Source organism: Varanus komodoensis, unplaced genomic scaffold (genome assembly GCF_004798865.1).
Source record: "Varanus komodoensis strain SLA01 unplaced genomic scaffold, ASM479886v1 scaffold16, whole genome shotgun sequence".
In the NCBI taxonomy this organism is placed as follows: Eukaryota; Metazoa; Chordata; class Lepidosauria; order Squamata; family Varanidae; genus Varanus; species Varanus komodoensis.
In genome coordinates, this window is record NW_025335468.1 from 17,147,938 (window position 1) to 17,169,791 (window position 21,854).

The window sequence follows — 21,854 nt, forward strand, 5'->3', positions numbered from 1 at the left end:
GATCCATCAAACAACATGATTTAGATAGTAATCTTATAAGCTGTGTGCCAGCCATTTTGCAATTGGTGAGTCTTCTGCCCAACTAAGCCCCCATATTACTTACTTAGACATCAGGGAACAACTGTTGATCATGAAAGAAACTGATTTTCAGGACTTTAAAAAATGGTCTCCTCTGCCTTTCAAATTACACTTTTAATAACATGCAGTGTCTCTGTTTTAGCCTTCCCACGTGAAGGTGCTTCAGGAATTCATGAACCCAGTCTTGTCTACTTTCAGGCTATAACTGGGTCAAATGTCTTTAAATGTATCTTTAGAGTAGAACCTCAGCTGATTTAAAATGGGAACCAACAGATCCTTTCCCTCTCCCTGCAGAATTGCCAAATTATTTCACTCAACTGGTGATTTATTCTACTACCACTAATAGTAGTAGTATTGTTGTGAAGGAGAATGGGACAATGCATTAAGAAGCAAAATGGAAATCTTATTATTGTAAAGATTTCCAGGGCTTTATATAGATGATATCTTCAAAACATGCCTCAGCTGCATTTACCATTTGTAATACTAATTTGTGTTTAAATCCAAGGACAATAGTTATATGTTTAATTTTGTTATGGAATTTCTGTAGAATCCTTCACCCTTTTTAGGACTGTTTACAAAAATGATATAAAAATGTAGTCAAAACATAGCATTGTTAGACAGACTAACAATTCAGCTCTAAAAATCCTTTAAACAGCATTTTAAAAGCTTGGGAAGAACAAAAAAAAAAAGCTGTTGCCAAAAAGATAGTAGTGGCAGCCATGAAGAAAGCTTCAGAGATGGAACTCTACAACAACACCTGCCCAATTCCTAGTCACTGTTTGCCTGATATCATTTGGCGGACTCACTTGGATGAGGGCACTGGTGTAGTATCAGGTTGATGCAAGTATGAGCATTTCTGTAGGTATCTGGCACCCAAACTGGGTAGGGGCTTATACATAAACAGCATAATTTTGAATCGGGCTTGAAAGTGGAATGGAAGTCAGTAGAATTCTTTCGGCACCAGTAAACTACATTTTCAATTACCATTATTCTAGCAGCTAACACAATGTACCAGCTGTAGTTTCTGGACTGTGTTCAATGGCAGCCCCATATATAATATTTTACACTAATCTAAACTGATGTTTACTACACTGTGGATAACTGGAAAAGATTATCCCTATCCAAAAGAAATTGCACATGCATACCTACCTAAGACTGTTAAAGGTCCTCAGTGCCACTGAGGTTACTTTACCATCTTGTGATAAAGCAAGTTTTAAGAGCACCACCACACTGTAAACATAATCATTCAGAGAAAGTTCATCCAAAATAGTTTGTGCCCTATCTCTATAAGATGGAAGAACTATCTGAAGAATCTAGCTTTTTAGGATGGAACTTGTTTGCTATCCCTTATCTAGTATGTTGCTGGTTCTCTCAGCATTCCACTATGTCAAATGATTCAGAAATTCCAAATTGTTGGCTGACTTGTGCCAACAATATATAAGGGATTAAATGTACCTGTGGGACCTAATAGCACTAATGCCATGAGGCAGACCAGTTATCTCCCAGTACAGTCTTCTGGAAACTATGCTGCAGGTAGAAATAGATTCACTGTAACAATGTGTTTTCATTTTCTAACCTACAGGTTATATCCAGAAAGGTACAATGGTCAATGTGTCAAAGCCTGAAAAGAACCAAAAGAGCCACATTTCCCCATCCAAATCAACCATAAGTTTTCCTGCCAAAATTAGGCTTGAAGCTGGATTGAAATGGTCCCGCAAACCCCACATAATCAGTTTCACACAGAACAGCTGGTGTTGCACAGCTGCCACCATGCTCAAGGGAATCTTTGTGACCTTAAAAAGCATTGTAGAACTGGGTATCTAGTCTACTAATAGCTTTTACCTTTGCTCCAAGTAGCTATCCAATTTTCTGGCCTGATCCAGTTTTTAAAATGTTAGTTTTATGATTCCACAGTGAAGGAATTGCAAAGCTCTACCTCCAAAAACTGGATTTATATTTGAGCTTTCTTTCCATAAATGCAAAGTACAGAAGCATGCATTGTTTCATTGTGGAAGTCCAACTAAAGTAGTATGTTACACGTTTTCAGTAGCTAAGGCAAAAGTCCTTTCTGAAGTTAACATTTCAGATATACTTCACTCTTAACACACAGACTCAAAAAGCATTAGCATCTAGAATGTGCAAGAGCAAGAATTTATTGTCCTCAAAAGAGCCCCCCCCCCATTTCTGCAGGAGTCGCTGATCTAGTGATACCTTCTAAATGGAAGGAAATAAAATAGTGACTTCTGTTTCTGAGGGCAACTCATTCTGCAGCAACTTTTTATATGGAATGATCAAATTATGCTAGGTGAAGAATCAGTCTCTACTATCAAAAACTAGGAAGAAAAATGTCCAAAAAAGTGATTCATGAAGAAATCTACTGGGTAGCCTTTTTGTGGTTTTGGACTTGCCAGCAAAATTAATTTCTTACGCTGCCTTTCATACCTAACCATCTCTTATCCCTTTTCTCAAATGAGACTTACATCTGTATTTAAAAAAATAAAAAGCATAAAGGAGCATTCTTAGACCTGAAAGGATATCACAGTCAGGCTACTGCTATTTAGTACACTCAAACATGCATCTTGTGTTTAATGGTACCTAAATACTTATAACCGGGTGCAAAGTTGTAACCTCACAGTTTAAATTAATAAGGCAATACACTTAGCTGAAAGGTTAGTGTTACCTTTAAAAAGAAAACTTTTAAAAATATGCTATATTTAATGTTGAACTTGTTCCTGAAAGGATGGAGCCAAAACTGAGAGGGTGAGGACATAAAGCTGATCTTTGTGACTGACTGTGCCACTGTGACTTAATGTGATGTGCAAGATAACAGATTTACTTTGTTTCTGATTATTCATAAAACCTATTCCTGGTGGAACCATCAACTATTTAATAAAATGCAATGTGTTATTGATCATGATTTGGCTGCTTACCTAAGGCAGAATGCAGATAATTTTTACACATTTTTTTTCTCCCTGACCTATTTTCTTTCCATTTTTATTCTTTTGTTTGTAGAATTCAAGATTCTTTGGTTTCTTACATGCATTTCCACATTTACCCATATAACCTGCCTCTTAACAGTTGCTGATTTTTTTTAATTATTAGGAGGAAGCGCTACATGCTTTCATTCAACCTGAGATCCTTGATGGTCCCAATCAGTATTTTTGTGAACGGTGTAAGAAGAAATGTGATGCACGAAAGGTAGACATCTTTTGACATAGCTGTGAAGTTATTCTTAGTGTATTGCTTCAATGAAATTAATCATTCTCTGTTGGGTTTCCTATTTGTTTTTCAGGGTTTGCGCTTCTTGCATTTTCCTTATCTGCTGACCTTGCAGCTAAAGAGATTTGACTTTGATTATACTACTATGCATAGGATAAAACTTAATGATCGCATGACATTTCCTGAAGATCTAGATATGAGCTCATTCATTGACATTGAAGATGAGGTAATGATCAAAATGCAGTTTAGTTGTTGTTTTAAACAATGATCTCTGAAATGTAATTTGTGCACAAAAGTATCATGTATGAATCAGTTTAGGTTTGTGGCCTGGTTAAGTTTTCTTTTGGAGTGTAAATTAGACATGAATACTTCTTTGTAGAAAACTGATATATTCTCTTTTCTTGGAGAAGTTAAACAAATGGTATCTTTGTGGCTGTGGAAAGCCACATAGGCAGGATTAGGCAGATCAAGGCTTATGCAAGCTGCTTTGAGTTTTACAGGAATTGAAAAGTTTGAAATAATGGAATCAGATATGACCATATTATTACAATTAAAGAATAGGGTTCTCCAAGCATATGCTCACTCCAGGAGTTTATTTTCAGTAGAAGAATTGAGTTCATAGTTCTTTAACACACACAATCTCCTTTGATTCCCACAACGCAGCCTATGCTTTTTTAGGGTATTGACCCAGCCCCATTACTAAGGATGTTTCACTACATAAAGCAATGCTTGCACAAGTTTCCAAAGGCAATGGGAAGAAATACTGTGTCCTCCAAATTTGTTGGCAAATCTCCTTGATCTGTCAAGCAGTAGTTATATTGTGTAGCCATTGGCTCGGCCAGTGACAATCTGTTGCCTGGACAGTTAATGGAGTGTCTGCCACTGGTGGCCCTTTAATGAACTTGGCAAGAGTGGTAATAGCTTGCTTCCAGTGTTACAAATGTGTCTCGTTCACTACTTTCTTGGACCCGCTATGGTTTTTGTCGTCTGGGCTCAGGTGGCATGGTAAACCATGGGTTGAGTAACCTTTAGAACAAGCCATGATTTAGTAGGGGAAGATAAGTGATCTGATTTTGCATGACATGACAGCCCACTGTGGTTAAGTACCCACAATGGATTGCTATGCCTTGAGAGCCTTGTTACTGAGCACTTACAAATCTATTATAAATTATCCAGAGGTCTAACAATAGATCCTAGCCTACCTTCTGCCCATATTTGTACAGCTATGTTGTGTACTCTTGTACCTTTCCAGTTTAAAAAAATATTTGCATGATTAAACCAATTTAAAAATATTATTTTTATAATTGGATAATGGGGCCTGATCTAACCAATGCACATGTGCAGGTCCCTCTTTGCCAAGAATTCTCCTAACTCTTCATATACCCATGTTTTCCCTTCTCCCCCTACCTCCTTGCAAGAAGTGATAAAAAGCACACCTATTTTTCAGTGATAGCATTGATAGAATCACTGCTCCTTTCATAAGCAAGGATCTTGCTGTGGCTTTACATTCATTTGACACCTGTCAAGCGAAAACAAAGTACCATATATGAAGCCTGACTTTGACCTGGGATGCTGCTTGCTTTGACACTCATAAGGCGAAACTTTGCACTTTGGGTAGTTGGGGTTACACATTTGTATCTCACCACTTGTGCATCTCCAAACTGCTGCCATTTAAAAAAAAAACTCATTTCTGGTACAAAAAAAGTAAGTGGTGAATCAGCAATTGTGTGCCCCTTGGGCATTTTGGAGGGGCTGTCACTGGATCCTATTGCAGCGATAGCTACAGCAATCTGTGGGGGGGAAATGGGGTGGGGGAAGAAATCTGCTGCAACCAGAAAGACGGATTATGATCAGAGTGGAGTAGAATGAACCAGTGACAGTCACTTGGGAATTTCATGGAACAACTGGAATTAGTAGTAGCCAAGGCAGGTTCAGCAAGTGTGGTTCTAGAGGAAAACAAGCCACCCTAGGAAAAGTGGTCCAGGTTCTTATGATACAACCGCCCACCATGTCTAGTTACATAATGGGTTACTGTGTCATGCAAACCCAGTCCAGTCCTTGAAATGCTCCTTCATAATGAATGAAAATCAATATGTATAGGTAAACATTGGGAAGGATCAGGGCTCTGTGGAGACTTAGTAGGAATTTGCCTATACTTGAAGTGGGTTAGGTTTATAACATTATTTGTATGAGTGTAATTATTTTCTAACAGACTTATGAATGTTTAAGTAAAATACATGTATGCAGAATTGACTTTAGATTAAATAGTTATAAGTATATTATGAGAGATACAGCTGTTTAATGTTTTTTTAAATAAAACTTATGTCTTGCTTTAAGAAGTCTCCTCAAACAGAGAGTTGCACTGACAGCGGAGCAGAGAATGAAGGCAGTTGCCACAGTGATCAGCTGAGCAATGATTTTTCTAATGATGATGGAGTTGATGAAGGAATATGTCTCGAAAGCAATAGTACTGCTGAAAGAATTTCAAAAGTGGCCAGTGAAAAGGTACCTTTCAAAATGGTTGCTTGCCCATTTTGGTTTGTCTTAAAGATACAATAATTATATCATTCGGTGCCACTGGTATTGTATGTAGATGATGTTTGATGAAATTCTTTTGTACAATGCATATTGCAAAATTAAGACTCAAATCTTTATAAGAGCTTACAGTGTAAAAGTCACCTGAAGGAGCTGAAGGAGGGCAACTACAAAGTAGTGATACCTTAAGAATAATAAATAGGTAACTTTTACTGTCAAGTCAAAGTTATGGTGCTTGGAGAAGAAGGCCAAACTAACCTTAAAAATAACCTAATGAAAGAATTTGCTATGCAGTATGAGAATGGCAGATGTCATTGATTGGTCTGATATGTAGGGAATGCTGTTTCACAGAATTGGAGGAATAAGTGGAAATATGCAGGCATGTTTAGAAGTGTTTATGATAACTTGGAGGACAGTTTCATAATTTGAAAAGCTTCACCACTTTCAGAAATCTGTTATTCTTAAATTAATTTGATAATTGCTTAGAGAAGGCAGTTATTTAAAAATGATTCAGCTACTGAGCAATTCTAACTATTAATATTAACCTTCTGATGCATGATTGCTTTAATTTAGAAGAGACATTGCCAAATTTGGTCACTATGGTAAAGAAAATGCTTTGTGACTATTAATAACCTTATTTTATGAAAATTAATACAGAGACTTGAATAAATCATTAAATAACATACTTTGTTGTTTCCCACATCTCACAGAATTCCTTGTTATATGAATTGTTTTCTGTTATGGTCCACTCGGGAAGTGCAGCTGGTGGCCATTACTATGCATGCATAAAATCTTTCAGTGATGATCAGTGGTACAGCTTCAATGATCAACATGTTAGCAAGGTAAGTTATCATATATAATAATAGCATACTCAGTATTCAAATGTTTATCCTTGTGTAGCCAAAGTGGCACCAGCCACTGTCGGCTCCAGGTTCTGAGAGCCCTTCGTCAACACGTTTTCAATACCCCTGCTTTCAGTTTGAACAATCATGGTGATTCTACCCTTTCACTATTGTTGTTTCTAGTTGGTCTGGCTCCTTAGTCATCTTTCCCATAAATACTATTGCTTGCTTGATTACCAAAGAGCCACTGGGTAAGTAGTAACATCTCACCATCAATCTTGCCTGGATCAGAGCAAGAAGTGGGTAAACAAACAGGTTACAATGGTAAAGAGAAGACCTAGGGGCTTTGTCAGTGGAACCTGGCTGGAGTGCATACCCTCAGCATGTTTCCTTCAGTGCCTGCTGTTGACACTGATCCTGGCACCATGCTCAAACAAGAAAATTTCTGAAAGAACCCAAGCATTTTTCCAAGTAACACACCTCTTTAATAAAAGAAGCCCAAGTGGGCAAAAATGCTCCAAGAACAGCCCACTGTGGACTTGGAGAGTTGTCTGTTGTAAGGAGTGAAATGGAAGACTGATGAGGAGAGCAAATGAAATAGAGTATCTTGGAGGAAAGAATGGCTTACTTCCTAGAATGCAGAACAGAAACAGTCCTCACTGAAAGATTTTGTTGTTTGTTGCTGGTCCTGCTTCTTTTATAAGGTTAATATTCCATTCTTACCTGCACAAGATGCTGCTGCTCATATAACAGAATGAACTTCCTCACAAAATGGAAAGTAGTAGCTTGAGTTGTTCAACTATACTTGGGAGCTGTTCACATGTCACAATGGCAAATTATGGGTTAACACAAGTCACTTCTGGCTTCTGTAAACCACTTCAGATTGGTATGATTGTAACTTATCAGTGTAATGTGCACTGATAGGTAGGTTGTTAAGGAGTTAAACAGCCCAACACAGGCTACAGCAAGGGTGTGCAACTTGTGGACCTCCGGATGTTTTGGCCTGCAGCCCCCATCTCTCCTCACATTTAATAGTACGGGTTAGGGTTGCTGGGATCAAACAAGTGGAATGCATGGTTCTCTTCTTCCCCACTCATCTTGCACATGCGGGATCCATATGCAAGGAACAATTCACAAATAGAAATGCAGTTTCTATGTACAGCTGGCTATTGCACTGCATTGCATTGCATTTTTTGGTGACATCTGCTTGTATAAAACATTATGTAGTTCTAGGGAGCTTCACCTATGGGGCTGCATATGTGCTTTCTAGTTGTGATAATGGTGGATGAATTGAATAACTGGAAAAATGTCTCTTTCTTCCTCAATTTTCCAACTAGATAACTCATGAAGACATTAAGAAAACATATGGTGGAACATCTGGAAGCAGAGGATATTATTCCAGTGCTTTTGCAAGGTTAGGGAACTTTTAAATACATCATGGTACTTCTGTAGTTCAGTTCAGCATATTAATTTTACTCTTAAACTGAATTTATATAATTTCAGTGAGCATGATAGTTAAAACATTTCTCAGTATTTCCAACTAAGTAGAACATTTGTGTTCCCCCAGTTGATTTCACCCATAGGTAGCCTCTTGCCTTTGCAAGGTATATTTTTTTAAGAAAACTAATCAGGCTTGGATTCAGGGTTGTCCCTCCATAGATGGAAGCATTCCTTTTTTCCAGAGAAGACTTCTGATCCATTAGAGCAGGGGTTCTCAAACTTTTTGAATAGGGGGCCAGTTGAAAGGTGCCAGCGATGGGCATGGGCCGCCAAGGCGGTGCGGGGGGGGGGGGTGCATGCAGCAAGGCAAGGACATGCGTGTGCAGAGATCATTTTCTCCCAACAATTCCAAAATGATCTTGCGAGCAAGCCGACGCCTCGGGGCTGACTTACCTATGAGGAGATCGTTTTGGACTCTTGGAGAAAAGGATCTGCCAGCAAGGCGCTGACTTGCAAGCAAGGAGATCTTTTTCTCTGAGCGAGTCCAAAACGATCTCCTTGCGAGCAAGCTGGAACCTTGCCACGCGTGCAAGCTATGGCGGGCCGGATCCAGCCCGCAGGCCATAGTTTGAGGACCCATGCACTAGAGCATTTGCACTTGCAAGAGGAGGTGATCTTCTCCCTGCAGCCTTCTCTTATCCAATATCTGCTTTCTAGAATTGGGAGAAATTATTGAACAGTGGGGGAGGGAGCTGCAGAGAGAGGTGGAAGCAGCAAAAACTGCGGCTGCATTAACACAATACTAAACTATGTCATTTAGTAACGAAGTAGCATGGTATCCTACCTTGTGTGCTGGGTTCAGATAGGCAAGTGGTTTCCATACATGAGTGGTTTCCACACTCCTCCATCTTTCTTCCTAATGGCAGCTAGTATCCCATCAGCCCCCATAGCTGAAAACCATTCCCACTGTGCACTGCCCCTGCCTGTGTTGTCTGTTTCTCCTTCACTGGCCCACATACTCCCCTGCTGGGGGATGCTGCAGTATGCTATCAGGCTTGCAGAGGGCTTCAGCACAAGTTCCCATGCCAAGGGCAGGGGATCCTGTCCTGCTGGGCAGACTTTCCTAAGATCTGGGCATCAGCCTGGGAAAGGTTTCCAGCTGACTCTTTTGACCAGTGTTTGACATGCAACTGGGGGGGCAGCAGGGTCTGTTGGCAGTCCTGAGAAATGTCAGGGACAGGAGACAGACTAGGAGACACAGGATTTCCAGAGGAAGCACCCAGTTGGTGATGCCCACAGGCAGTCTGTGTGCCTCTTTCGTGTAGGCCACTTTTACAGGAGATCTATGGTTGCATGAATAGACCATATGCTAGGTAGTTTCCAGACACCTTCCAAGCAATCTGGAGCAACCAGATAGGAGCATCCGCCATGTTCATTCCCAAGGTCATTACTTCTGTGGTTAGCATGGTGTAATGCAAGTGATGAGAAAATGACCCCTAAAGAAATCTTCCCTGGACCCAAAAGATATCAATAACTTAAGATGGCGATAAATTAAGCTAGGAAAGGTGCATCCTCTTAGATGAGATTTATTATCTGGAACAATTCCAGCCTCAGCCGGGTTTCAGCATGGGAATAGTGTGATCATTCTCTCACACACATGAATGCATGCATGTACATGCACACATTGACATGTTTTTTATATTATGTTACAACTTTTTTTGTAAACTAGCCTTTAGCCTTAGGTTATTGGGCAATAAAGAAATGAAACTTCACTCAGGGAATGCTGGTGACGGTGGAAAAGGAGCTAGATTCAACACAGTGTCTTGAGTTCCACATAAATACTTGTTGCAGATACTTTGGCAAAATTGGTCTAATTATGTTTAAGTACTTGTATTAAGACATTGTATTACACAATCTTAATAGATATTGTAACCAAAAATATTTTATTTTGAGATCCAAGATACAAATACTAACTTTAAAAAAATTTTTTTCACCAGCTCTACAAATGCATATATGCTTATATATAGATTGAAGGATACAATGAGAAATGCAAGTAAGTACTTTGTTTTCATAGTTCACAGATCGAATACACATTTTAAGATTAGGCTTTTACCAAGTTGTTTTATAAATCATACTGCATAAATGAGCTAAGATTATTGTGCTTTTTGAAGAAAAAGGCAACAGAACACTATCGTTTTTATTTTTCCAAAATGCTGAATGCTTTCTGCTTGTGGCGGGGTCAGGTAAAACTCTCTATATAATGTTATAACTCATACATATTTTAACAAATATGCCTGGTCATACAAATTAAACATAACCAATTCTGTTGCAATATTTTATTTTATTGCATTTTTACAAACATAGATGCAACAAAACAGATTTAAAGGGAAATTGTGTTCTGGGCCTCAAGTTGCTCTGAAGGCACATGATGCAGTTTTACTTCTGAAACAAATGGGGTATGTTTCTGCATGCTTTCCAGATAAGAGACTGGATGGGAAACACATATAAGGTGCTCTGACCCCTATTTTATAGGAAGAATTGGCCACAGATCAGTAGAAGGTTGCAAAGCACTAACTGTTGAAAATAAAGCAGCTCATATTATAATTGTTGCCTGTTTGCATTTATAGAGTTCTTAGAAGTGAATGAATATCCAGAGCATATTAAAAGATTGGTAGAAAAAGAAAAGGAGTTAGAAGAACAAGAAAAGAGGCAGCGTGAAATAGAACGTAACACTTGCAAGGTTTGTTTTGTCAAATTCTACTTAGCATAAGGGAAAGAGATATTTTTGTGTATATTACAATATTTGTTCATGTTAAAAGTATGCCTTACTAGTTAACTTAGAGCTGACTGATAAAACGGTCTGCACCTTCTGCCTTACCATTTTGCTGTCATGTTACTATTGTACTGTAGATTTCTAGGGAACTACATTTCCCCAAGTTCAGTAAATCTAAAATGTTATTAACTGACTTAAGGGGTGGTCAACTTGTGGCCCACAATTGTTTTATCCTACAATTCCTGATTCCTACTATTGTTTTGTTTCATTTCTATACTACCTAATAGTCATAGCTCTCTGGGTTGTTTACCAAAATTACATATCACTTATCTTACTTCCCTCAAAAGTGCAAAAATTATAGAACACAATGAGCCCTCACCATTAGCTATGCTGTCTCGGGCTGACAGGAATCGATGTCAAAACATCTGGAAAGCCATAAGTTCTCCACCTCAGTTCTAGCTTGACAGTGAACTCATTAAGGTGTAATAATCTCAACCCAATACAGCATGGTTTATCAGATCAGGGAAAAAGCTATGTGATCCCATGCTCCTTCCCATTATGTGTCCAGTTTTGTGTAATTTAATCCATTTTGTGTAATATAATCCATTTGATTGTTTGAAATGCATTTTCCTGTTGTGTCCAAACTAAAAGACTGATTTAAGAGCTCACAGCAAAGTAGAACAGAAAGAAGAGTATATGGGCATGAAAGTTCCATGTATGTAAAGAAAATGGGAGGGAGCAGAGGAACAAAGCATGGTTTAGTGAACCAGGTTTATAATTTGTGAATTGGACCTTTGGCTCTTCCCTTCAGTATTGGCTTGGTTTGAACTTGATACTGAACTGTGTTTTAATGCAGGGGGTTGCCATCTGAGTGCCTTTCAGATGTTTTGGGGCTCCGTCTTCCTTCATCCGCTTCAGTATTACATGTACAAACCACATGCTTTTCTGTTGTACCCTTAAGGAGACTGATCATAAAGCTATTGTGGTACTCCCTGATTTTATTGAGAATGCCATGATATACTTATGCATCTTCCTTTAATTAACTGTTAATTAAATAGCACTATTTATTGTTGTCTCCTGCAGTTCTTAACATTATTTAATACTTTTTTTAAAGAGAAATGTTGTATCTTTTGCTTTTTGTACAAATAGTCTGTATTTGTATCTTGTACTTGATATTTATCATGCATTACTGCCTACCCATAAACAGGCATGGGAAATGTTCATTTGAACTTACTACTTTTATAGATACATTTCCTGTAGTAAAAACAGAGTATACATATCAACCTGGTTTGCATGTATGGGTTGTTTAACCCATAGTTTGTTGCTGAGCATGTAAATACACTGCCCCCAAGTACTTATCACTTCTCCTTTCAGTCAACTGCTCTTGGATTTCTATTCTAATATCCACATTTGGAACCCTGGGTTGTTTAGGGGTTAAAGCACCTGAAGTTAATCTTGTACAAAAACAAGCTACAGATAACTATTGGCTTAACTCTGCGTTACTTAACTTATAAACAACCCAGAGTTCCAAGGTTAGGACATCACAATATCAGTTTGAGAATAGGGTATTCCCTAGGTGGCTTGAAACCAGAAGTGACAAGCACATGCAAGACAGTGTACTGATGTGGCCACAACTAGCCATGGGTTAAATGCCCATTGTTATCCATTACATGTGAATAGGATCATACAAATAGCTAAGTTAATGAGCTATTCATACATAGCTTCATTTTTATGAGCTTCTCAGTGGGAATAATCTATATGTCCAGAGCTGCTTTCTGTATTGAAGTGAACAGATAAGGCATGGGACCTTGTGTGTGTGCACGTTTGAGTGCTAGACTTACTGGGATCAGCTGGATAGGCCAAGAAACAACCGTTAGCTGGAATCTGCATGAAGTATCTTAATATACTCTGCATGGTGTTAAAGTTTAACAAACATTTTGTCTTCAGAGAAGTGATTACGGACTGTTTTATTTTAACTTATAAAAAAAACTGCATGAAATAGTGTAGTATTTGCCTTTCCATCATCTGATGGTATAACTTTGAATTCTAGACTGTCACTCAAGCTTCAAGGGGCCTTTTGAATGCTAATTAACATAAACCTTGTGTTTGATAGGTTATGGGATGGAATTTGTAATACCTGAAGGAGAAAAATGACATATGAGCATATAAGACAGGCTGTTTAGGAATGAACAGGAATGGCTGTTCTCTAGTTTACATGCTACTTTCTCTAATAATTGCATATTTTAGTTTTGTTCTGACCAAAGTATTTACACACAGACTGTGTTTTACTAGATATTTTTCTCTATATTTTATTTTATGTAAGTTATTTATATATAACTTCTGTTACACCAGAGCTTTCAATTGTACTTTGAAATCTGTTTATCTTAACTTTTTTAATGGTTGTACAGATTAAATTATTCTGTATGCATCCTGTGAAACAAATAATGATGGAGAATAAATTAGAGGTTCACAAGGACAAGACTCTAAAGGAAGCTATAGAGATCGCCTATAAGGTACAGTACAATTTTTATCAGATAACAATTTTCTGGGATGCCAAAGGCTGCAACTGCTATTCTCTGCATAAGCATCAGGCAGTGGTATTTGCTTATTAACTATTACCTTTTCTATTTCAGATGGACAATAATTGGGTGGTATCTTAGGAAATCAACAGCTAGTATAATGGTAAAAAAGCATGTGCAGTTTAAGATAACATCTTGAGATGTTATTGTATTTTATGAAGCATTGTATGGTCTCAATTGACTATGCTGCCCTATCGGAAAATAACACTACATTCCTTAATGTAAAGATTGGTAACCTTTCAACTTGAACTTTGCCAATCTGCTTTTGAATGGCTACAAGGAGAATCTCAGTATTACTGCTTCTAGACCACTAAGCAAACACACACACACACACACACACTGTTCTGTTTATTCTATTCCTGTTCACGTGACAATGCAAGACTGCTTGTTCAAATTGCAAAACGTGAAATAATGGCACCCTTGCCTTTCATTTTGACTGCATACTTGAACAGATTTACTAGCCATTTCAAGAATATTTGGGTTTTTGCATTGGTTTTAGATAATGGATTTAGAAGAGGTGATTCCTTTGGATTGTTGTCGTCTTGTTAAATATGATGAATTCCATGATTATTTGGAGCGATCATATGAAGGAGAAGAGGACACTCCAATGGGAATCTTACTTGGAGGTGTTAAATCAACATACATGTTTGATCTCCTTCTGGAAACAAGGCGACCTGACCAGGCTTTTCAGTGTTATAAACCTGGTGGTAAGTAATGTTTTATAGAATTGTTTCATATTATGAGAAACAGAAGGCAGAGAGTTTTCTAAACAGAATACTTAAATCATTCTTAAATCTTAAATCTAAGTGTTTTATCTGAATAATAATGTTAGTACTTATTTCTGACTCACCAATAGCTGATGCTCTCTGGGTGGTTCACACCAATTCATAATATGGTTTTACTAATAGAGTAGATAATAATAAAATACAAACTGAATAAAATGCAACATAGAATTTCAATAAACAACTTAAGGCAGTTTTTAAAAACTAAAACAATTTCAATAAAAATAATCCAGTAATACCAGCTGATGTGTCCCATTGTATGCCATTAAATGCCTATTAATAAAGGACAGTCTTAATCTGGCATTGACAAGATGACAGACAGATTGGTATCAGGCAAGCCTCAATGGGAAAATCATTCTATAATTCGTAGGAAACCACTGAAAATGTCCTCTTCCTCATTGCCTCCCTTCACACCTTCCTTGAGAGGAACTTCTGAAATGAAGATTGTAGTGTCCAGGTAGATTCACGTTGGGAGCAGCATTTTTTCAAGTATTCCAATGCCAAGCCATATAGAACTTTGAAGGTTAAAACAAACACTTTGAATTGGTCTGGAAGCATCTTACTCACTTGGCTACTTAATAAACAGTGAAGCAATAGTTAAAATGATAACTTTACTCTTTTCATTTACTGTTTTCTTCATGTGCGATACTTATTTTCCTGTTCTGACAGAAGTCATGGTAAAAGTTCATGTTGTTGACCTAAAACAAGAAACTGTAGCTCCTCCTATTAGTGTTCGGGCCTATTTGAACCAGACAGTTACAGAATTCAAGCATCTCATTTCCAAGGTAAAGCAACTGCATTATCCTGTATTATTTTGAAAGCTGGCATGAAAGACTTGGTGTCTGTGTTATCTTTCTTTCTTGGTGTCTGTGTTATCTTTCTCTTTTGTGGTGTATGCACAAATCCTTCTAGATTACAAACAAAAGTTGAAAGTTCATCTTCTTTCCTTCTGCCATCCTAGGCTGTTCATTTGCCAGCTGAAACAATGAGGATTGTGCTGGAACGTTGCTACAATGACTTGCGTCTTCTCAGTGTGGCAAATAAAACACTTAAAGCTGAAGGCTTTTTTAGGAGCAATAAAGTAAGATGTTTTACTTTCACATTTGTTTTTGAAACTGGTTATGCTAATACTGCATTGAAAACATTAAAATCCACTGTATCACCTCAGCATATGTATTTTACAAATCCTTTATCTCAGATTGCCTTTGAAAAACAAATTAAAATAATAAGTTGGGGTGGTGTCTCCATATTGTTTTGAATTTCAGCTGCATTAGTGCTAACATCATACACATGTCCTGTAGAAGTATCTCAAGTGAGATATAGGTCCTGATTATACTTCCATATATTCAATTCTCTAGATAATTTATTTTTAAAATTGAAGTTTTTTGTATATTGGCTCTCTGTTTTTGTGTTTTAGATATTTGTTGAAAGTTCAGAGTCTCAGGATCGGCAACTGGCATTTACTGATTCACAGCTATGGAAACTTCTGGATCGCCATGCTAATACAATCAAACTGTATGTTTCATTACCTGAACAATCTCCTGGATCACAATTTAGAAGGACCATTTTTCAAAAAGCCAGTGGAGATTCTGGCAATTTAGATGAAATTTGTGAAAGAGTGAAAGGACCTATAGGTAATATGAAATCAGTAGAAGCTATCTTAGAAGAAAGCACTGAAAAACTTAAAACCTTATCTCTGCAGCAGCAGCAAGAGGGAGACAACGGAGACAGCAGTAAGAGTACAGAGGCAAGTGACTTTGAAAACATTGAATCACCTTCAAATGAGGTAGATTCATCAACTTCAGCAGAAAACCAAGAGCTTGAAAACCAAATTCAGGTGTCTGATCCAGATAATTTCCAGTCAGAGGAACGCTCCGATTCTGATGTGAATAATGACAGGAGTACAAGTTCCGTGGACAGTGATATTCTTAGTTCCAGCCACAGCAGTGACACATTGTGCAACGTAGACAATGCTCCGATGCCCTTGGCTAATGGACTCGACTCCCACAGCATAACAAGCAGTAGGAGATCCAAAGCCAATGAAGGGAAGAAGGAAACCTGGGATACAGCTGAAGAAGATTCTGGAACCGACAGTGAATATGATGAAAGTGGAAAGAGCAGGGGAGAAACACAATATATGTACTTCAAAGCAGAGCCCTATATTGCAGAAGAAGGTTCAGGCGAAGGTCAAAAATGTATGTAGGAAGAAAGGCAAAATGTGATGTTTTAAGATCTAGAAATGTAAATTTTTATTTATATATGTTTCACATACACAGACACACAAGTTCTTTGTGGTCTCTGTGCATCACACATATGGGCTCTTCACCTGTATAGAGCCTTGGGTTGGGAAGATTTTATAGCTAAGTATCCAGTTAGGTGGGAGCCTCTCACCTTCCTGTTCCAGGTTTATGCAGAAAGGAGTCTCACCCATTCCCTCAGTTCTTTTTTGACTGCCATCATGCTTGGATCAGGAAGTACTTCTCAAACTTGATTATTTTCAGTCTTCGTTAAACCTTTTCTACTGCTTTCTCTTATTTTCTCTACATATGTAACCTCCTTTTGTACTAGTTTCTCCTTGCAAACCCATCTTCTCTCTCATATTCTCTCTCTATCTCCCACCCTCCATGCACAGATATATATTCCCAATTTTTTTCTGCTCCTTGTCATATTCCCTGTTGACTCACACTTGGCCTATATTTTTTTTGCCTTCCCCATTTACGGTAATGACCTCAATGGTGCCATTTAAAAAGTGTGCCCTCTGAGATAGCAAACTCCCCCCTAAGGATGGTCACTCCCTCTGCCTTCTTTGCCTGGGTGAGGGACAAGTTGTCAAGGCCTGCCTTCATTGCCAAGCATTCACAACACAGACTTGGAAGCATAGGGCAGATTGCCTGAAGGCTGGACTGTGGGGAAAGGCCCTGCATCCCATGGTTTCAGAAGGTGAAAGGGGTGAGACTGGCCATTTGCCTGGGCTGTGGTGACACAGCCAGGCCCCCAAAAGCTGCAGGAGGAGCTGTAGCCAAGCCTGCCTCCCCCAAGCCATGTCGCTCATCTGATGACTGTGCAACCAGAAGAGTGCACCAAAAAGGAAAAGCAAAGGCACTGTGCGCATCCATGTCAACCATCAACACCACTTGGGCCCACCCTTGGAATCCTCACAGTCTGCAGTATAGAGGGAGGATGGCATCCTGCACCAGTCAGCATCTGAGAGGGAACCAAGAGTTGCCCCTCCCAGGGATCTAGCCTAACCACTGTTCCAGTCATTGGCATCAAGGTGATCTATCTGCTTCTCACAGGGGGCAACACTGACACTTTAGGAGAGTGGCTCAGCATTAAGACAATCTTAACTGTACTTTGCTGAGACCAACACTGACACATTCAGATGCTGGCTTGACACCAAGGCAATCTACCTATGCCTCACTAGGACCAATACCACTCTCGGAACCAGAGGGACACCAGGACAGATCCCACTTTTTCCTCATCTACTGATCTCAGTCCTACAACTGCTTCCTGTCTCTGCACTGGCCCCAGAAGGGTTCCTGAGCATCTCAAACAGACAACCAGATTCTTGTTACTGAGAGGTCGCTGAGTGGGACAGCTGGCCAATACCAAGACATTGTTACCATAGTGTCGCCATCAAGGCATCATTCTTCATCGTGGCCTCTGTGCATCACATATATGGGTGCTGCGCCTGCGCAGTGCCTAGGCCGGAAGATTAGAAAGCTAATGGTATTGGCGGGAAAACTCCGCTCCCCTCCCCCTCAGTGGTATAAACAGGGCAGAGTGTCTGCCATTTTACTCAGTCTTTGCAACCGCTGTTCGCAGTGCCTCATTCCTATTTGTCTCTCGCTTAGATCCTCGTGCTCTCTGTTCATTTTACACTTTTTATATATCTTGTCTCTATCTTCCTCTTCTACTCCAAGTTTTTCTCTTAACCTTTCTTCAAAGCTTTTGTTCTTATAAAAAAAAAACAAACCAAAAATATTATCTTACCCTCTGCACTGTCTTCTCCTTTCTTTTCACGATGGCGCAGTGAGCAGCATTCCACAAATGCATTGAATGTGGTTCCAAAATGTGTGCGGATTCGCACAACCTATGCCTCCTCTGCCTTGGTGAGGGGCATAGAACCGATAAATGTGGCCACTGCTTGGCATTTACCAAGCAAGCTAGGAAAAATAGGGAGAATCATCTCCACAAACTATGTGACCAGGCCTTGATGCAATCGGACCAATTGGTCTTAAGGCCTGGCTCCTCTTCGGCCACGCCCTCTCAGCGCTCCGCTTCTACCGCTGGTGCACCTGCGAAGCACCCTCCTCCGGCTTCTGCCGCTCCTCCACAGCATCCTTTGGATGAAGGCGCCACCTCTATGGAGGCCCAGCAGCTACCTTCTCCCCCAGCCGAAAAACGGGAGAAGCATAAACATACCGCCTCAGACAAGCCCTCTATGCACAAGAAGCCGAGGAAAGAAAAGACAGACAAGCCCGCCCGCAAGGGCAAAAAATCCGACCACTCCAAACATCGTGGTCCGGGTCCATCGGACTTTTCGGTGCTGACCGCCGCTGCGGTACTAACTCCCTCGCGACCGGCCCTGCAATCCACGATGCAGGTGACTCCGCTGGGATCCCCCAGGCAATCTATTCACCCTGAGAGCGCGCCTCCTCAACAGCCGGAGGAGCCGCTTAGGGAGTCCATTTCTGATGGAGAGATCAGAGATTCCCCACCGAGGGAATGCTCTCCGACTCCAGTGCCCACAGCTGAGCCACCTGCAGATTCACCATCACCTCCCAGACATTGAAGCCGCTTGTCTGAGCGCCGAGATGAGGATTGGCCAATGCCTGGATATGGTGGTTTCCCCGGCTGGAGTGATTACCAACCATACGCCTTTTATCCTCGGTACCATCAGTCACCATCGGTTCCGAGAGAGGCCACATCTACGTCGAGGCGTATGGAGAGAGGACACGCTGAGCAGACAGATGTCAACAACCCACGGGTGGGAGTTGGACAGACAACTTTGCGAAAACCTCTTCCGTTTATGGGGTTACCCAGACATGGACTTGTTCACTACCGGAGACAACAGGGTATGCGATTGGTATTGTTCCAGAGCGGGTATTGGATCGGGATTGACGGGATGCTCTCATGATCCCTTGGGACAACATGACTTTCTACACATTCCCTCCGATCCCACTTATAACAAGAGTGGCATCGAAAATAGTTCAAGACAACGCCACAGGGATATTAATAACCCTGTGGTGGCCGAGACAGCCTTGGTTTACCACTCTCCTTCGACTATCCAGAGGAATGTTCCTTCGGCTCCCAACAATTCCTCAGTTGTCAACACAGCAGAACGGAGCGATCCGGCATCCAGATCTGACCTCGTTGAAGCTGACGGCCTGGCGTATCAGCTAAACCATGCAGCTGACTCGATACCGACGACATCTCAAGCACCGGAGAACGCGGCTTGATGAACTATACAAACGGCTCCTCCCTTGAATTCGACAACGACCACTTTGGTACCAACAGCTTTCGATCAGGAAATTCAGGCGATTCTCGAATCTGCTTTAAGACCGTCCACCCGTCGGTCTTATGCGGCAAAATGGAAGAGATTCTCATCTTTTGCCGAACGCCGTTCGTTTCCTCCTGGGATGGCTTTGATTGAGAACATCTTACAATTCTTCCTGGAACTGTACCACTCAGGACTTAAACCATCATCCATTAAAGTTTACACAGCTGCCATATCACATTATCGTGGTGCTGTACAAGGCTCATCGGTCTTCTCTCACCCTCTGGTTCGGCGTTTCATTAGGGGATTACAGAATTTACATCCTTTCATTCGTCCTGCTATGCCAACATGGAGCCTTTCCGTAGTACTTCAGGCTCTTACAAAGCCCCCATTCGAACCTCTGGCGACTGTTGACCTACGCCTTGTTTCGTGGAAAACGGCCTTCCTTATAGCAGTCACATCAGCTTGGACAGCTAGCCAACTTTGCGCCCTTCAAATAGACTCACCATATTTGAATTTCCGTAAGGAAAAGGTCGTTCTTCGGATGGATTCATCATTTCTGCCTAAGGTGGCTACACTGTTCCACATGAGTCAAGATATTGTTTTGCCTGTGTTCTTTCCATCGCCTTCGAATCCGATAGAAAGGGCTCTTCGCACTCTCGATGTTTGACGCTGCTTGGCTTTTTACAGATCTCTTACAGAACCCTTTCGTCATTCTAATAGACTCTTTGTTAAGTATTCTGAGCATGACAAAGGGTCCCCAGTCACATCTCAGAGACTCTCTAAATGGATCGTCGAAACTATCGTCCTGGTATACCAGTTAGCAAAAATAGACTTAACTGTGTTTCCAAGAGGTCATTCTACGCGAGCGGTAGCAACTTCGTCCGCCTTTGCCATGGAGGTTCCACTTCAAGATATCTGCAGAGCTGCAGCATGGGCTGCCCCATGCACTTTTGCCAAGCATTATCGGCTGGATGTCTGCACCAGACAGGACTGCTCCTTTGGCAGAGCAGTTCTCTCATCTATTCTTCGCTGACGACACCTCTCTCCTCCGAGTCTGGTAAGCTTGCTAATCACCCATATGTGTGATGCACAGAGGCCACGACGAAGAAAAGCAGGTTGCTTACCTGTAACTGATGTTCTTCGAGTGGCCATCTGTGCATTCACACAACCCACCTGCCGGCCCCACTCGATGTCGGTGAGTGGATGATTTTTTTCTCAGTACCATATTTTAATATTTCGGTACCGTTGACGCTTCCTGTCATATGCTTTCAACCTCAAGGGAGCAAACGTTTGGTCTTCAAGACTGAGTAAAATGGCGGACACTCCGCCCTATTTATACCACTGAGGGGGAGGGGAGCGGAGTTTTCCCGCCAAAACCATTAGCTTTCTAATCTTCCAACCTAGGCACTGCGCAGGCGCAGCACCCATATGTGTGAATGCACAGATGGCCACTTGAAGAACATCAGTTACAGGTAAGCAACCTGCTTTTCTCATCTGCACCGATACAAGGCTCTGGTACCGAGCTGGTTGCAACACCCACAATATCAAGATACTCAAGACAGAGGACACCACTCCTATCATCAAACCCCAAGGACTCCTTCTCCCACCTGGAATTGGCAGCATCACTGGCCCTGTCTACCTTCTCACCTGATGTTGCTGTTGCCTTGCAAGATCTGGTGTCACCATTGGACAGATTGGGCTGATATTCAGAGCAGGTCCTTTAGATGATGACCTCCCTTGGGTTTGAGATGGAGCAATAGCATGACTGAATCATAGACCTATGTCTTTGACCCCTGGATTCTGAAGACTCAGTACTAGTGGCAATTCCATTTCTGCCTACACTACTACAGATGGTCTGGCAGATGTGGAAGCCTCTGCAGCACATATCATATTTAAAGGATTTAAGACCATGTTTAGGGTGCTGGAGAAGGATGTCCCCTTTTCCTTCCAGGAACTGAAGAAAAAGTCATTGTGGAGTCCTCCCGAGGCAGATCACAGAAAGAACACTTGGAGCCAGTAGACGGGGAAAGTCTTGGACAGTATGGCAAGGTGGGTCTATGTAGCCTCAGTGCTCATCCTCTGAGTCTTCAACTACAAGGCCAC

At 40.7% G+C, this 21,854-nt stretch overlaps 1 protein-coding gene across 3 annotated transcripts in view; it reads left to right on the forward strand.

The window, feature by feature from the left end:
* Positions 1-21,854, forward strand: part of USP47 (ubiquitin specific peptidase 47) — a 79,386-nt gene that overhangs the window by 40,660 nt on the left and 16,872 nt on the right. For 2 of the 3 annotated variants that reach the window (XM_044425723.1, XM_044425725.1), the window contains 12 exons: positions 3,181-3,276; positions 3,371-3,523; positions 5,635-5,802; positions 6,543-6,674; positions 8,012-8,088; positions 10,112-10,167; positions 10,742-10,854; positions 13,296-13,400; positions 13,966-14,173; positions 14,918-15,033; positions 15,210-15,329; positions 15,666-16,443. In XM_044425723.1, coding sequence (XP_044281658.1) covers positions 3,181-3,276; positions 3,371-3,523; positions 5,635-5,802; positions 6,543-6,674; positions 8,012-8,088; positions 10,112-10,167; positions 10,742-10,854; positions 13,296-13,400; positions 13,966-14,173; positions 14,918-15,033; positions 15,210-15,329; positions 15,666-16,443 — 2,122 coding nt within the window. The remainder of the gene's footprint in view (positions 1-3,180; positions 3,277-3,370; positions 3,524-5,634; positions 5,803-6,542; positions 6,675-8,011; positions 8,089-10,111; positions 10,168-10,741; positions 10,855-13,295; positions 13,401-13,965; positions 14,174-14,917; positions 15,034-15,209; positions 15,330-15,665; positions 16,444-21,854) is intronic. The other variant, XM_044425724.1, reaches the window with a different exon arrangement.